The following is a 17,509-nucleotide window of genomic DNA, read 5'->3' as shown; positions in this document are numbered from 1 at the left end:
AAGCGTTCTGATGCTCCTACCTGGTTCAGCTTATGAAGTAACCTTTTGTGGGTTTTTTTTATCAGGACTAAAAATAAATTAGTATTTATATAAAAAAAGCTTACTTAAAGTAATCTGCGCTGTGCCTGTCTACTTTAAGGGTAAATAGTTAGAAAACATACAGACAAGAAATTATTTGTTTTAAAAAAACCCAATATGCTTTATTGGGAAATGCGGCTATGAAAATCACAGTATGATCTACAGCGGTGGGCAGGTTGGAGCATGTCTGACGCATGCCTGGGCAGGTTGGAGCATGTCTAAGGCATGCCTGGGCAAGTTGGAACTTGTCTAAGGCATGCCTGGGCAAGTTGGAACTTGTCTAAGGCATGCCTGGGCATGTTCTTCTTGTTTTTTACAAAATGATCCACCATTTGATCATTTCTTTCTAAATTGTGAGAATAGGGTAAATAGTTAGAAAACATACAGACAAGACATTCTTTGTTTTAAAAAAACCCAATAGAGGGTACTTTTTTGGGAAATACGGCTATGAAAATCACGGCATGATCTACAGCGTTGGGCAGGTTGGAACATGTCTAAGGTGTGCCTGGACATATTCTTCTTGTTTTTCACAAAATGTTCCACCATTTGATCATTTCTTTCTAAATTGTGAGAATACAGTTCTTGAATCTGTTTAAATGTTAGGCCTTTACAACGCTGCTGCAGGAAAAATACACAGTGGTAGCCAAAAACCACAGACTCATCGGCTTGGAGTTGCCTGGGTTGAAACACAGTCTTCCTGGCATTTTTTCTTTAAAAATTCATGATGGTTTTAGGGAAGAGGCGGTGGTTGGGCGGGTGCCCATAGGGATCAAAAAACTCTCCACTTTTATCCTCTGTCAAGTAGATGGCCAGCCAGCGCTCTCCAGGTAGGTTGTGGGGGTGGGTATTGACTACTAACCCCACAGGCCTTTGGTGTACCCTCCCACTGGGAAGCATGTCACAAGGGAACATGCCGTAGAAAATCTTTCTGGTGTAGGAGCTTGAAGATAGCACACGAGTTAGCTGCACGCTGTCCATGTTACATATAGTCAAACAGGACATTTCTCCTGTGATTTATTTCTATCACATTGTCAAAAACACCATAAACAATCATGTTGACCGTGGCGGCCAGGGCTTTAGCAAAACGGAATTCTGCTCTCAGGTTCCCAGTTTTAATCAAAGACTAGTGATCTCCGCATTCTTGGTCTGGCGTCAGGTCGAATGCAAAAAGTGTGTAACCGTTCGCATACTCCTCACGGTTAATTAAAAGGGCCCTATCTTTCATATGTTTGCCAGCTGTTTGTACCAGACTCATGTATTCTCTTACACAGTTTCCATCTTCAAAATTGGGTTGGAGTGGCTTCGTGGGGATTTGCTCTCCATCCAGGTAAAGAGCTGCGAAATTAATATCATAATGCTGAAAATTAAATGGATTTTTATTGAAACCTCCGCTGAAGGAATCCACTAGGCCTATAACGACCTGTTTAGGCAGTTGCCCCAAAAACAGGTTTTCCTGATTGGCAACATGGCTTCCTCTTGGAATGCTAAACACTTTCATACACACACGATCCACAGGGTATTTGGCGTTGGCTGTCAACAGAACCTCTGCATGGCCTAAGCGAACGCCTAGGGCCACCCTCACTTTTTTCACAAAAAGGGAGGCTGACAAAATTTGCAGTCTGTAACGTCTTGCTGCGTTTTCTGTCGTTAAGCAGAAAGCATCTTTGCTGCGTGTAAGTTTAATTTTCACATCAACTCCATTAAACAACAGTTTTTCCTGTAAAAACAGATCAGTGTGAAGATGTCCCAATAGCTCTATTTTTCGGCTTTGAGCTGTTAGGTTCGCTCTTTTAATGAAGCCTTGATTGTTTCCGTCCAGACCCGCAGACTCGTGTTCCCCGGCTGTATCTTTGTAAAACAGACCTGCTGAGAATTGTGTTGCTAGAGTATCCTCACTATAGTTCAGCACAGATTCAATGAAAGCACGATAAGGGTAAGAATTATTACTCTGACTTATAAGTCGATCCCCCACCGTTACATCCAGTTGACTAAAGATGGATGCTATGGGGTAATTCACCAGGCCTACTGCCGCATCTGCAGCAACGTTGCTTCCATCTTCGTTGACAATTTTGCAGCACACACAGAGCAAGGTGTTATTTAGATCCATATAATCTTCACAATTTCCTGTGATGAAGAAGTCTAGGGGTGCAGATTCTGTCAGGGCTGACAAGGGGGGTACTTCGATAAACAAACTTCTCTCCATACTGGTCTGCATAGGACCAGTGCTGAATAGATCCAATTCAAATTTAGTGCATTCTTCAGAGCCACAGTGGATAAAAGCCATGATTGAGTCTAAAATATATCTCTTTTTGATTGCAGTCTCTTCTTTCTTACAACACGTCGCTTCTGACATTTCTTTCCTCTCACAACTTTTCTTTTAAGGGGGTGGGGTGGTCCAATCAATCTCACCCGTGATGCTTTTCTTTTTTGGCTACTTTTCCTTTTAATATACATTAGGCCTGACCCCTCTTGAGAAAGTGGATTGTTCACTCTATTCAGAACTGCTTGAGTAACGTGAGCAGCCACATCTTTAGCAATATTACGTGCAGCAGTCTTCGCGTGGGGTTTGATGATGTCCAAGCCTCTTCTCAAAAGGGGAACTGCTTTTCAGAAAAGGCTCCTGAAAATCCCACCAATCCCCACCCCGTACATAACGGGCACCATGGAATCCTGGCAACGCATTTCCGGCCTGGGTCCTGTACTATCCCCTATATAGGGTAGGTTCCCCATATGTTTTTAGGATGACCATTTTAACTTTAAAATACCTGGGATCTCTGAGGGCGAAAGTGCAGCTTCACAACCACCTTACCAAAACGAAATGGTACACTTTTGTTCTGATCCATCTTTATTTCAACAGTGATGGTGTCGATGTGATGCTTACTCACAGGTATGTAGTGAGGCTTGTCATACCCAATATTGACACATTCGTTGTTCTGTCCACACACCGGCACACAGCGCAGTAAAGGTACATAAAAGTCCCTAACAATCTGATGTTCTACAATGTGCGTGTAGATATATAAGGTGTTAAAGCCACCAGTAACGTCAGAATTTCTAGTCAATGGCCCCAATATGCGGATCAGCTCTGTACTGGCTTCTATGCTATACGGTGTTGTGGCTTTAACAACAGCTTTTCCAGACACCACATCGTAGTGCATAATTGCTTCCGGGCCACCTGGTTTATCTAGTATAAGCTTGTTTATGTTTTCGACCAGATCAGGAATGCTCGCATAATAGCTACTGCACAGAAAAAAGGTCCACTTGCTTTTCCCTTGATGAATTTCAATGTGTGCATCACTACTTAGAGTGTACCAGCTGTGCAGGTATTGTATCTCAACCAGACCCACTTCCCATGACCCTGGAAGGTCCAGAGATCTTGCTAGGCGTATAGTAAATGCAGAGATGGTGTTCTGTGGGAAAACCTCTGCACAGGCGTTACTAGGCAGGGTAATGTAAAACCCACTGTCACCCATCCTGTTCTGCCCTTCTATACAGGTTCACAAAGATCAGAAGCGAGCACCCAACTGTTGAACTTGCTAGGCCAGCCTAACCATTTCAATAGGTGATACTTTCTCCTACCCCTACCTTTTGTAGCCAGGACTTCTTCGATCCTGTACACCCTATCCTCTGTGGCATTAACCTTCTGTAATTCTTCAGGATAGAAGGTCCCCACTACTGTGTCTCCTTCATAATCTTTTAACTGATAGACAGGTCTCTTTGCTCTTTGGATGACTTGATCCACTATAAATAACTCTGCGGTGAAATTCTGTTTCGGGGAGAAATTCTCCCCCATCCCTAGTTACTACAACGCATTTTTATTGGTGCAAAAGAAACAACCACCACAGAAAACATTATCTTTCTATGACTGTGTCTGGGGAAATACATGACAGGCAGGAAATGTTGACTGTCGGTGAACTCTCGATGTTCAGGATCTCGATATCACCGCACATTCCATGTTCCTGTGTAAAACAATGAAAAGCTTAGAGTCAGCAGCATGTACCTCCACCCCGGAATTGCTCTCTAAATACTATTAAGAACAAATCTCAAAAATAAACACTTACTGGTGTGCCTCCTTTCTCTACCACAACTTCTATCTCCTCTTCCAGGTCCTCAAGGGATGTGTGGAAGGTAGACCAGGTTGTGTCAGGATCCCCCAGCTCCATTTTCTCTAAAGGCGAGGTGGCTATTTTCATAAGCACCCCGCCATCCATGTCTTCAACAGGCTTCACCTCAGTGCTATCCATACTCCAAGCGGCATGTAACTCAGTTTCAGGAAAAGTTCTTTGCCCCATGGGAAATACAGCTAAAGGTAAGCTCTCTGTTATAGTCACTCTGACAACAGCTCCCTTCCCTGGTTTACTGTTTATGACTCCAGGTTTCATAGGTGCAGTTTCCATCTTTCTGGGCTCAATGCACAAGGGTACTGGGAGATGAGTAAAATTCGAAGGTCCCTCCATCACTCTTGGCTGCGCCACATTCTCTGTGCAGAAAACGTGTCTGGCCATGATAAAAGGGTGTTTTTCTGGGGGCAAGGCTGTCCCTATTGGTCAATGGGATTGCAGGGCATGACCTTACAGGGCTAGGCTCTAAGACCTCTTCCTATTGGGTCATGGTGGCTTGGCAAATTCATAGAGGGGTCACATGACCCCGCAGGACCAATCCTGGCGCGGCTTCGAAAAGGCCCAGTGGGCCATCTCCGCGCCCATACCTGCTAGGGCTCTAAAACCAATTCCTATTGGTCCACGGTGGCGTGACAAGTTTGTAGAGGGGTCACATGACCCCGCCAGGCCAATCCGGGGTGCGGCTTGGAAATGGCACCACGGGCCATTTCTGCGCCTGTACCTGCTAGGGCTCTAAAACCAATTCCAATGTGTCCACGGTGGCATGGCGGGTTCATAGAGGGGTCACATCAGGTGACCCTGAAGGTCATATGACCGGGTCAGCTGATCGCATATGTGGGGCTTCCGGCTAGGGCAGGACTTCCCGTCTCAACAGGGGGTGGCACAACTGTCACCATCGCAAACAGGGCATGGTTTAGAGTTTGATGCGAACCCCCCTCCTTTACTACTGATGGGCATGCCTCCAAAAACCATGAAGACCCATTAGATCTTGTGCCTCAAGAGACCGGTTTTTGTATCATTACGATTACATGGTGGGGTTTGTGTGCAAGAATCATGAGGACCGTGCTTCTGATCCAAGCTTATGCTGCATGGTGTAGCACAGCATGCTGGATCCATGCTGATTTTTATGATGTACTCCATAGACAAGGGTGTAAAGTGTGACTTAACATTTGATTTTAGGTGTTCCATGCAGAAACTATTCAGATGATTCATGAGGATCCATTCCTCATATACCTGTTGATGGTGGTCCATGGGAACACCTTGCTCCAGTGGACACATGCTTTTTAGAGGCCAGTGAGTATAGAAGGATGAGAGCTGATTTGATTATGGATTTGGAGAAAGAGGCCTGGTAAATATATTACAACAATCCTGGGCTGCAAGCGTGGCAGTGTGCTGATTAACACTGCCTGATCACCTCTGCTGTGTAAGCACCGAAACACCCCGGGGATGTTCTGGCCCCTTGCTAGTTTGTTGTGACATGAAACCAAGAACTCTGGTTTGTTCACCAACCTGGAGAAATAAGCCACGGATTGGTTTGGGGTTCTCAGGCTTGTTCTGGAAGAGACAAGCCAGACTTCCTTGTCTGTGCATCATGACAAAGGACAAAACATTCCTGGATTAATTAGCTCCTCTCGCTCACAGCAAGTGATCAGGCAGCGTGCACTAGCACTCATTCCTAAAAACCCATGGTTTTTAAAAAGTGATCACAGGATCTATGATTTTTAAGGGTCAGTTCTGAGGATACGTGCTTTAAATCAGTGCTTTTGTACTGTAGTGGAACAGTCAAGTACAGGATCAGTAAATGGGTTTAGTACATGGGACATATGATTTGGCCATGGTTTCATGTGGATCCCCATATAAAATTCCTATCTATGTTTTTGTGCCATGCCTGCGCCCATGAGTGGCAGATCTTCAATTTTTCTGGTTCAGTCTGTGGAGGCAAATGTGCTCTGTGATATGATGGTGTTTTGGGATATCTTTCTTGCAAAAATCACAAGGATCCCTGCCTTGGATCAAGTTTTTGCACCATAGCTGTGCCAACGAGTGGCAGTTCCGTGATTTTTCTGGTTCAGTCCGTGGAGGCAAATGTGCTCTGTGATTTGATTGCAATTTGGGGGATTTGCTCTGTAAAAATCATACGAAATCAAGAGGATCCCAGCCTCAAATCTGTTTCTGAGCCGTGGCTGCACCCAGAAGCGTAGGATCCGTGATTTTTCTGTTTCAGTCTGTGGAGGCAGATGTGCTCTGTAATTGGATGGTGGTTTGGGGGTTCTCCCCTTTAAAAATCATATGAAAACATGAGGATCCATTTTTTATTTCCGGGATCCTCATTTTACCTTCTTCCAGAAAAAATCTCCTGATGGCCAGGTTGGATTTCTAGGCGGAAACGTCTCCCATCAGAAAACACACCCCAAATTGCAGAGCAAGGGTCAGTCCAGTTCAGGTGTCCTATTAGGTTCTTCCATGCTTAAACCTCAGCACTCAATTGCAGACAAAAGGCTTCTGCTGACATACAAACACGTGTGTTTTCGCTACTAGCGACGCCAGAAATGGCCAGTGAACACGGAAGGCAGGCGGCGCTCGCTCGTCGGCTTTCCGGGTCTAATGAGAAAAGGTGGGCGAATGCTTTCATTGGCCGGGGACAGAACTTCCGGCTGCTTCCGACGCGGTGGCGTGCTAGGGAAGAGGAAGAGCGGCCGTCTGGCGGCGCGGACAGCCCCTGGCTGGTTGCGACCGGCAGCGGCGCGAATCGGGCTGGCGGGCGAGTTTCCCGCAGCGGCTCTTTCGCGCGCGCGCCTTCCTTATTCGGCGTGACGCCCTTTCGGCGCTCCGTTTCAAGCCGCGAAAAACGTCCCGCCGACGTCAGCAGGAGGCGAGTCCCCCGCCGCGCCCCGCAACATCGCGGGGGCGGCGGCGCTGAGAGCGGGCGGCCGCCAACCCGGGAGCCGGCGTGAGCGGGCACTTGGCCAGCCCCTGCTCCGGAGCCCCGCAGCGCGCCGCTCGCCTCCCCGGCGCTGCCGCGCGGCGCCCTCCGCCTCCCCGGGCGAGCCGGGCCATGTCGACGGCTTCGCGGGTGGTCCTGGGTGCCTCCGTCCTGCTCTCGGGCGGAGTCGTCGCGGGCGTCCACGCCCAGCAGAGACATCTGAGAGAGGTGACTGCGACCCAGGGCTTCGGCGGGCGGGCGCCATTTCCCTCCTCCGGGCTCGAGTCGCGGCTGCTCGCGGAGAAGGCGTGGCGCGCCCGCTGCCAGGCTCCCCTCCCCCCTCGGTCCCTCCGCGCCCCTGTATTGCCCTGTGGGGAGAGGGCTTCTCCCTCAGTTTTTAAACGCAGCGGCGGGATGGGCCTGCCTGTAAATCAACGGGCCGCGGAGCTTGAGCCGGATGAGGATTGGAAGGTCTCTTGAAAGACAATCTAAGGGCGCAATCCTGTGCATGTTTAGACAGAGAAACCCTTGCTGGCTGGGGAATGCTGGGAGTTGTAGGCCTTTTCACTGTCTAAACATAGCGCCCTAAGTAGATTTACTTTTGCTGCTAACTAAGGGGCGTGTTGCATCGGGGTTTGGGGCTCTTTGGCTGGAAGTCGAACTCCGCTCAGACCCCTACTCTGAAATATTAACAGCGGACTACATGGCTACTCGCTTAGTCACAGCCTGCAATGTTGGGATCATGTGCTGTATTGGCGTGGTGAAAAGGTTAATGTACTCAGAACAATCATCTTTTTCACATGGAGTAAGGCGTGATATAGTGCAAGAACTCCTTTTTTGGCCATCTTTTGTTTCTGGGAAGACCTGTTTTTTATGGGTTGCTCTCCCCTGGGGAGGAGTGGTGTGTGTGTGTGTGTGTGTTTGTGTGGAAAGTAGTATCAAAGGGAACCAGAAAGTTGTCTCCAAATGACTGAATAGCTTTTTTCTGTCTCTGACTGCTACCCAGGAAATAACTAAGGTGGTTGCAAGGACTTCCGGGCTCCTTTTGCCACTGTCCTTTCCTCATCTTATAAATATAAAATGGGACATGTAAGCAATATACAATATGTATTGGCAGGCACATTACTACAAAAGCATTTGATTAAAGACTTGCAGGCCCAGCTCCTAGACCAAAGTGTAAATTTGTATTGCTGCATTGGCTATATTTGTACAAGCTGTCTCAGATTTACCGTGATATCTTAACATGTTTACTCAAAAGTAAGCCCACTGAGTTTTAATGGGGCTTGCAGGTAAATGAGTATAGGATGCATCCTCTATCACTGATGCCCCAGTTCTGGACAAATGTACTAGGGAATAGACTCCACATTGAACACAGTGAGACTTGCTTCTGAGTAAACATGCATAAGATTGCATTGCACAGATCAAAGCAAAACAGATGCAGTAAGTGACAATTTCACAGGTAAAGTTGTCCATTGTGCATTATTTATTTTAGGCATTTTTCCAAGCATTGATTTGTGCAAGTGTTTGCATGGTACTCGTCAGGTTTCATAACTAACTGAAAAGCTTTGCTAAGAGGCGACTCTACACATGGACATCACCAGATGGTCAATATCAAAATCAGATTGATTATGTCCTTTGCAGCCAAAGATGGAGAAGCTCTATACAGTCAGTCAAAACAAGACCTGGAGCTGACTGTGGCTCAGAACATGAGCTTCTTGTTGCAAAATTTCGGCTTAAATTGATGAACGTAGGGAAAACCACTAAATCATTCAGTATGACCTAAATCATATCCCTTATGAATACACAGTGGAGGTGAGGAATAGATTTCAGGGGTTAGACCTGATAGACAGAGTGCCTGAGGAACTATGGACGGAGGTCCGTAACATTGTTCAGGAGGCAGCAACTCAATCCATCCCAAAGAAAAAGAAATGCAAGAAAGCCAAGTGGCTGTCTGATGAGGCTTTACAAGTAGCTCACGAAAGAAGGGAAGTGAAAAGCAAGGGAGAAAGGGGAAGATATATCCAACTGAATGCAGAGTTCCAGAGAATAGCAAGGAGAGACAAGAAGGCCTTCTTAAATGAACAATGCAAAGAAATCGAGGAAAATAACAGAATGGGAAAGACTAGAGATCTCTTCAAGAAAATCGGAGATCTCAAGGGAACGTTTTGTGCAAAGACGGGCATGATAAAGGACAAAGAAGGCAGGGACCTAACAGAAGCAGATGAGATTAAGAAGAGGTGGCAAGAATACACAGAAGAACTATACAGGAAAGATCTGAATGTCCCTGATAGCCATGATAGTGCGGTCACTGAACTTGAGCCGGACATCCTCGAGAGTGAAGTCAAGTGGGCCTTAGGAAGCATTAGTAACAACAAAGCTAGCGGAGATGACAGTATTCCAGCTGAGCTATTTAAAATCCTAAAAGATGATGCTGTTAAAGTGCTGCATTCAATATGCCAACAAATCTGGAACACTCAACAATGGCCGCAAGACTGGAAAAGGTCAGTTTACATTCCAATTCCAAAGAAGGGCAACGCCAAAGAGTGTTCAAACTACCGCACAATTGCGCTCATTTCACATGCCAGCAAGGTGATGCTCAAAATCCTACAAGCTAGGCTTCAGCAGTATGCGAACCGAGAACTACCGGAAGTACAAGCTGGGTTTCGAAGAGGCAGAGGAACTAGAGATCAAATCGCCAACATTCGCTGGATCATGGAGAAAGCAAGAGAATTCCAGAAAATCATCTATTTCTGCTTCTTTGACTACGCTAAAGCCTTTGATTGTGTGGATCACAACAAAATGTGGCAAATTCTTAAAGTGATGGGAGTACCAGACCACCTTACCTGTCTCCTGAGAAACCTGTACAAGGGTCAAGAAGCAAGAGTAAGAACCAGACGTGGAACAACCGAGTGGTTCAAAATTGGGAAAGGAGTACGACAAGGCTGCATATTGTCACCCTGCTTATTTAACTTATATGCAGAGTACATCATGAGAAATGCCGGGTTGGATGAATCAGAGGTCGGAATTAAGATTGCTGGGAGAATTATCAACAACCTCCGATACGCAGACGATACCACCCTAATGGCAGAAAGCGAAGAGGATCTCAAGAGCCTCTTGTTGAGGGTGAAAGAGGAGAGTGCAAAAGCTGGTTTGAAACTCAACATTAAAAAAACGAAGATCATGGCATCTGGCCCCTTCACTTCCTGGCATATAGAAGGGGAAGAAATGGAAGCAGTGACAGATTTTACTTTCTTGGGCTCCAAGATCACCGCAGATGGTGACTGTAGCCATGAAATTAAAAGACGCTTGCTCCTTGGGAGGAAAGCTATGGGACACCTAGACAGCATAGTCAGAAGCAACAAAGGTGCGTCTAATCAAAGCTATGGTTTTCCCAGTAGTAATGTATGGCTGTGAGAGCTGGACTATAAGGAAGGCTGAGCGCCGGAGAATTGATGCTTTCGAACTGTGGTGCTGGAGAAGACTCTTACGCGTCCCCTGGACTGCAAGGTGGTCAAATCAGTCAGTCCTAGAGGAAATAAACCCTCATTGGAAGGACAGATACTGAAGCTGAAGCTCCAATATTTTGGCCACCTAATACGAAGAGAAAACTCTCTGGAAAAGACCCTGATGCTGGGAAAGACTGAAGGCAAAAGGAGAAGGGGACGACAGAGGATGAGGTGGCTAGATAGCATCACCGATGCAATTAATATGAACTTGAGCACACTCCGGAAGAGAGCGCAGGACAGGAAGGCCTGGCGTGCTTTGGTCCATGGGGTCACGAAGAGTCGGACATGACTGAACGACTGAACAACAACAATGGCTATAAAGCACCACAATTATTTTTGTGCAAATGTACTTCTCCTCCCTGCCCTCCTTCCCCACCCGGAGATCTCCTTTTCTTCTCTGTAACAATCTTACATGTCTTCTCATTTCCCTTTCCATGTTCTCTCTTTCCTGTCACCCCCTCTCTTTCCTCAGAAATATAGGAGCAAAGAAACAACACATACTTGATTTTCTGATTTCCATACACGTCTTTACTTTTTCTCCCCCCAGCTGAAAGTGAGAGCTTCCCTTAGAAATCAGTGGAGAAAACCAATATTTTAGAGAGCAATCCGGGGGGGGGGGGGGCGGGGACGACGGCGGCGGCGGCCGCCTCCAAACTCAGAGGCAATTACCCATCCACTGCAGGGTGGGAGGAGCGGAGAGAAGTGCATCTCTTCCATGCTCCAGCTGTCCTGCTGTGGCGGCTAGACAGCTGATTGCGGCTGTGTAGCTGTGGGACCTTGGAGCATGCTGTGGGGAGGGTGGACGACACATAGGAAGTGTTGTACTGGCACTTCCAACCTCCCTGCCCCCAGGAATGCCCCATTTTCCCCGTTCCATGCTGCTCTTCCAAGCGCAAAGCATGGGGGGGGGAATTCATGCTGCCTACAAGGCAGCACAGGAGGGAGTGGAGAGTGGTTCTCCAGGAACCGACCAATCCTATGGCCGTCTAGCCACTGACTAGCGGCCATAGGATTGCGCCCTTACTGTATGTGTGACTGGAAAGCAGATGTCCACTCAGGAAACAAAAGATAGCAGCAAAAGCAGGCTTCCCTGCTCTTTCTAACTCTGGTCTTTTCTTGGTGTACAAAATTTAACTGGAGTATTGAGCATTTCAAAGCACAACCTGTCTGCATGCAAATTATTGGAGCATGAGGCTTTTTGCATGCAACTGTGTCCTGGATTTAGCCTGAGAGGTCACTGAGGAAGCAATTTAAGTAAACTGACCTTTGCTGCAACCTGATGGCTGTTTTATATGGGGGATTTTTTGCTGGGAACCGAAACCAATCTCAGCCCCAACTTTGAACTTCAGTGTGTGAACAGTGGCCTAAACTGCAAGGTTGCTGTAAGTTACTGTCTCTTAGCACAGTCCTTTCTCCCCCCCCCCGCCCCCCATTTGCAGCAGGAGCATAATATCACCAGACAACACTGCTAAGATGTAAACCATTCTTTCAGCCAGTCTAGCTGGTGCTATGTATGGAATAGGTAGGAATTCAGAGAAAGCCACCTTGGTGGTCCTGGATTTCAACTTCCTACCTAGCAACTTGAATTTGGCTTCCAGGACCTCCTGACTACACTTCCTCACATCATTGGTACCAACATGGACCACAACCACCGTCTCCACCTTGGCAGTATCTACTAGGCTATCTAAATGGCAGGTGATTTCCACTGCCTTCATACGAGGCAGGCAATTCACCATGCGGTCTTCATTCCCATCATGAACCCAGCTGTCTATGTATCTAAAGATCGAATCTCCCAGTACTGCAAGCCCCCCTCCCCCTGGAGGCATATCCTCTGTGCAAGAGGATATTTGCTCATCTTCCAAAGAATGGGTCCCTTCGAAGGGATCATTTCCTCAGAATGACGCCCTCCTTCCCTGAATCCCGATTCTTCGTGACTGTAAAGGAGCCGTTACCCTGGGAGTGGGACATTGCTAATAAGATCCACCAACTTCTCTGCTTCTCTCAGCTTCTTCAGGTCAGCAACGAACTTGTTCCCTGAGAGCCAGGAGCTCATTACCCCGAGCACACACCCAAGACTTCTGTCCAGCAGGCAAATAGTTGTACATGTGGCACTAAGTGCAATACACTGGATAGCCCCTGGCCTCCTGCTGGCTTTCTACCTTCATAACTTTTTAAATTATTCCTATTATTAGGTTTGTTTACCTGGAAAACTAAGTTGTTATTAGAAGGTGGGGAATTTATTTATAATTATTTCTGTACAGTTACTATGTGTAGGGAGGGAAGAGTCGACTGCCCTGGCTTCCTCGCCCTGTTGCTAAACTCACACAGGGGTCTGAACCAAGATTTCCTGCACATCTCTCTCTCTCTTTTTTTTTTACGGGGTCTTTGGCAGATCTAGGACTATTATTACATGGATGGTAATAGTCGGTAAGTAGATACAGGAACAATGAAAGAAGGGATCACTTTTTTACATTCTCCCCCCCCCCCTTTAAGGAATGTACTGCCTTCATCATGGCTTCCCAAAAGAATTAGAAAAGTTAATGTATGTCAGAACAGTACATATTTTATTTACTTAAATTGCTGCTCTCCTTAGTCCTGAAATTTTGAGTTGCTAACAGAAAGAAAAGTCAACAAATAATGCTAAGACGATAGGAAGCTATTACTCAAGATTCAATCACAATTTATTCAAAATCGTTACATTAGTAAAGAAAATATAATGGCACTAAATCAGTCATGTCTTTGAGTGATGTTTTCAGTTTTGGTCACCTCCAACTGAGGGATCATAGCTCAGTAGTAGAGCACGTATTTCTTGTGCACATGGTTCTGGGTTCAATCCCTAGCATTTCCAGTTAAGAGGATCTCAGGTAGCACAGCTGAGAAAGACCTTGGAGAGCTGCTGTCAGAGTAGACTACAGAGCTAGAATCAGAGAATCAGAGAATAGTAGGGTTGGAAGGGGCCTACAAGGCCATCGAGTCCAACCCCCTGCTCAGTGCAGGAATCCAAGTCAGAGCATCCCTGACAGATGGCTGTCCAGCCTCGTCTTGAATGCCTCCAGTCTGGGAGAGCCCACCACCTCCCTAGGGAATTGGTTCCATTGTCGTATTGCTCGAACAGTCAGGAATTTTTTCCTGATGTTCAGCCGGAATCTGGCTTCCTGGAACTTGAGCCCATTATTCCGTGTCCTGCACTCTGGGATGATCAAGAAGAGATCCTGGCCTTCTTCTCTGTGACAACCTTTCAAGTACTTGAAGAGTACTATCATATCTCCCCTCAGTCTTCTCTTCTCAAGGCTAAACATGCCCAGTTCTTTCAGTCTCTCCTCTCAGGGTTTTGTTTCCAGTCCCCTGATCATCTTTGTTGCCCTCCTCTGAACCCTCTCCAGTTGGTCTGCATCCTTCTTAAAGTGTGGTGCCCAGAACTGGACATAGTACCCCAGATGAGGCCTAACCAGTGCTGAGTAGAGAGGAACTAGTACTTCCCGGAATTTGGAAGCTATGCTTCTATGAATGCAGCCCAAAAGATCATTGGCCTTTTTTGCAGCCACATCACATTGTTGGCTCATATTCAGCTTGTGATCGACAACAATTCCAAGATCCTTCTTGCTTGTAGTGTTGTTGAGCCACGTATCCCCCATCTTGTACCTGTGCATTTGGTTTCTTTTTCCTAGGTGCAGAACTTGGCATTTATCCCTATTAAATGTCATTCTTTTGTTTTCTGCCCAGCGCTCCAATCTATCCAGATCACTTTGAATTTTGTTTCTGTCTTCCAAAGTATTAGCTATCCCGCCCCATTTTGTGTCATCTGCAAATTTGATCAGCATTCCCTGCACCTCCTCCTCCAAGTCATTAATACAAATGTTGAAGAGCACTGGGCCCAGGACTGAGCCCTGCGGTACCCCACTCGTTACCTCTCCCCAGCTTGAGAAGGTCCCATTGATAAGCACTCTTTGAGTCCGATCCTGTAGCCAACTGTGGATCCACCGGATCGTTGTTTCATCTAGCCCACTTTGAGCTAGTTTGCTCATCAGGATATCATGGGGCACTTTGTCGAAAGCTTTGCTGAAGTCGAGGTATATGATGTCTACAGCATTCCCACGGTCTACAAGGGAGGTTACGTGATCAAAAATGAGATCAGCTTTGTCTGGCAGGACTTGTTCTTGACAAATCCATGTTGGCTTCGAGTAATTACGGCATTGTTTTCCAGGTGCTTCCAGATGGATTGCTTTATCATCTGCTCCAGAATTTTCCCAGGGATTGATGTCAGACTGACTGGTCTGTAGTTCCCAGGTTCCTCCTTTTTACCCTTTTTGAAGATAGGGACAACATTAGCCCTCCTCCAGTCATCTGGCACTTCCCCCGTCCTCCAGGATTTCTCAAAGAGAATAGACAGCGGTTCTGAGAGTTCTTCTGCCAGTTCCTTTATTACTCTAGGATGCAGTTCATCTGGCCCTGGAGATTTGAACTCATTCAAAGTAATTCAGTGTTCCTTGACCATATGCCTATCGATCTCAAGCCGCAATCCTGCCCCTTCAGCCTGCACTTCACCTTTGCCGGGGGGGGGGGGGTCATAGACCCTCTTTTGGGAGAAGACTGAGCCAAAGTAGGAATTGAGCACCACTGCCTTGTCTTTGTCCTCTGTTATTGTTTTGCCAGCCTTATTTAATAGCTGAACCACCATTTCTTTCCTCTGCCTTTTACTATGCATGTAGCTGAAGAAAGCCTTTTTGTTGTTTTTAGCCTCGCTCGCTAACCTCAGCTCGTTCTCAGCTTTAGCCTTCCTGACGCCATCCCTGCAATTCTGTGCTACCTGCCCGTACTCTTCCTTTGTTACTTGGCCTTCTTTCCACTTCCTATTTGTGTCCTTTTTTGTTTTCAGGTCATCCCTAAGCTTTTTGTGAAGCCACATTGGCTTCTTCTGTTGTCTTCCACCTTTTCTTCTTGTTGGAATTGTTTTGTGATTGTGCCTTGAGAATTTCCTTTTTTAAAAGCTCCCGCCCATCTTGGACTCCTTTTCTCGTTAGCGTCGCTTGCCATGGGACCTTACTGATCGTTGTTCTGAGTTTATTAGAATCAGCTTTCCTAAAATCCAGGGTACACGTTTGACTGCACTCGGCTTTTGCTTCCCTTAGAACCAAGAACTCAAGTGCAACATGGTCACTTTCCCCCAGTGTTCCTGTAACTGCTCAGTTCCTGTAACTGCTATCCACTAAGTCATCTCAGTTGGTTAGGATCAAGTCAAGGATAGCCGATCCTCTAGTTCCTTCCTCTACTTTCTGTAGGAGGAAGTTATCTGCCACACAAGTCAGGAATTTCCTGGAGGGGCCATGTTTTGCAGAATTTGTCTCCCAACAAATATTGGGGAAATTGAAGTCCCCCATTACTACTACATGATGCTTCCTTAAAACATTGGCTATTTGCTTTTCAAAAGTTTCACCTCGTCTTCTCCTTGGTTGGGTGGCTGGTAGTAGACTCTGACCACCAGGTTCCTTTTATTCTTTGCTCTCTTTATTTTGATCCAGATGCTGTCAATGGGGCTACCGAGCTCATCCTCCTGTATTTCTGTGCAGAGATATGTATTTTTCACATACAGTGCAACCCCACCTCCCTTTCTGTTCCTCCTTTTCTTTTTGAACAAGTTATATCCTTCAATCGCTGTATTCCACTCATGAGAGTCATCCCACCAAGTCTCAGTTATACCTATCAAGTCATAATTTCCCTCCTGTATTAAGAGTTCAAGTTCATTCTCTTTGTTTCCCATACTCTGGGCATTAGTATATAGACAATATACTATTGTCTAGCTAGATGGACCACTGGTCTTACGCAGTATCAAAGCTTTATATCTTTGTCTCAAAAAATTCATATAGGAGCTGGAAGGGAGAGAGAGGAAAAGGAACAAAAATGAATAGTGATATGTAATACATTTCAAAGGAGGAGAGCTTGCGTCTGTCACTTTATCCTCACTTCTTCTCTTCCTCAGAGACTTGCCAAGGCTCACATTGTCCCTACCTCCCCTATTGCATCTGTTCCTTCTCTGTTCCTGCTTCATTTTGTAACTTAAATCATCCCCATTGTTTTATGCTCCAGTGTTTCATGAAGTCAGTTGTTTCCATGATTTGAATGCTTTTGGTGATTGATTATTGAGGCTGTGGTTACAAGACATTGATCCTTGGATAGCTATGATTTTTTCCTGTGTAATTTGCAAGTGGCTTATTTATTCTTGTTGGTGTGGAATAAATTATTACTGTTTGAGGGTTTTTAACTTCTTGCAGTTAACAGAGTGTAAAAACCTATATTTGGAAGTAATTTTTGCACTTCATGATTGCATGTTATGTTTCAGTGTTAGCCTTTCTTTCTTGCAGCGGTACCTTTTCCCCAGGGGAGAGCAACAAGTTTTGGTCCAGGGGCCAGATTACCCCATTGGACCAAGCCCGTGACACCATCCGTCCCACCCCACCCACTTAAAACACATGTTTTTCCTCCCTGGCGCCCTCCATAGAGAAAGGGGCTCAGCTTGGCCTTACCGATGCTGGTGGCTCCTTCCTGGGCACACACATAGGGACTCAGCCAAGGAGCTGTAGTCCAACATATCTGGAGGCTACCAGGTTAGGGAAGCCTGCATGACACCTCTGGTCTTTCAACAAGATAATATTAGAGACAGATAACATAAAAATTCATGTTTTTTTCAGAGGCTACGTGAAGGAGTGGTCAGAGATTTAGAGAGACAGAATTGTAAACAAGAAAATCTTCGTCTTTTGGAGGACCAGACTGCTTTGACTAAACAATCTGAAATGGAAAGAAGCAAAATGCTAATGGCAAGAGAATCCCAACAGTGAGGGAGAAGAGTTGGCATCTTCCTTTTCACTTCAATAATTTGATTGGATTCA

At 46.1% G+C, this 17,509-nt stretch overlaps 1 protein-coding gene across 1 annotated transcript; it reads left to right on the top strand.

The window, feature by feature from the left end:
- Positions 1 to 6,874: 6,874 nt before the first annotated feature.
- On the top strand, positions 6,875 to 17,458 carry PET117 (PET117 cytochrome c oxidase chaperone). Its single transcript, XM_084854809.1, has 2 exons — positions 6,875 to 7,347; positions 17,312 to 17,458. The coding sequence occupies exons 1-2, from the start codon at positions 7,252 to 7,254 to the stop codon at positions 17,456 to 17,458; spliced, it is 243 nt and encodes an 80-aa protein (XP_084710935.1). The 5' UTR covers positions 6,875 to 7,251.
- Positions 17,459 to 17,509: the final 51 nt, after the last annotated feature.

This window comes from Heloderma suspectum, chromosome 4 (assembly GCF_057233095.1).
Source record: "Heloderma suspectum isolate Gila_16-S chromosome 4, 16-S_ref, whole genome shotgun sequence".
Classification (NCBI taxonomy): Eukaryota; Metazoa; Chordata; class Lepidosauria; order Squamata; family Helodermatidae; genus Heloderma; species Heloderma suspectum.
The sequence above is the reverse complement of the archived record's forward strand: the minus strand, read 5'-3'. Positions and strand labels throughout refer to the sequence as shown.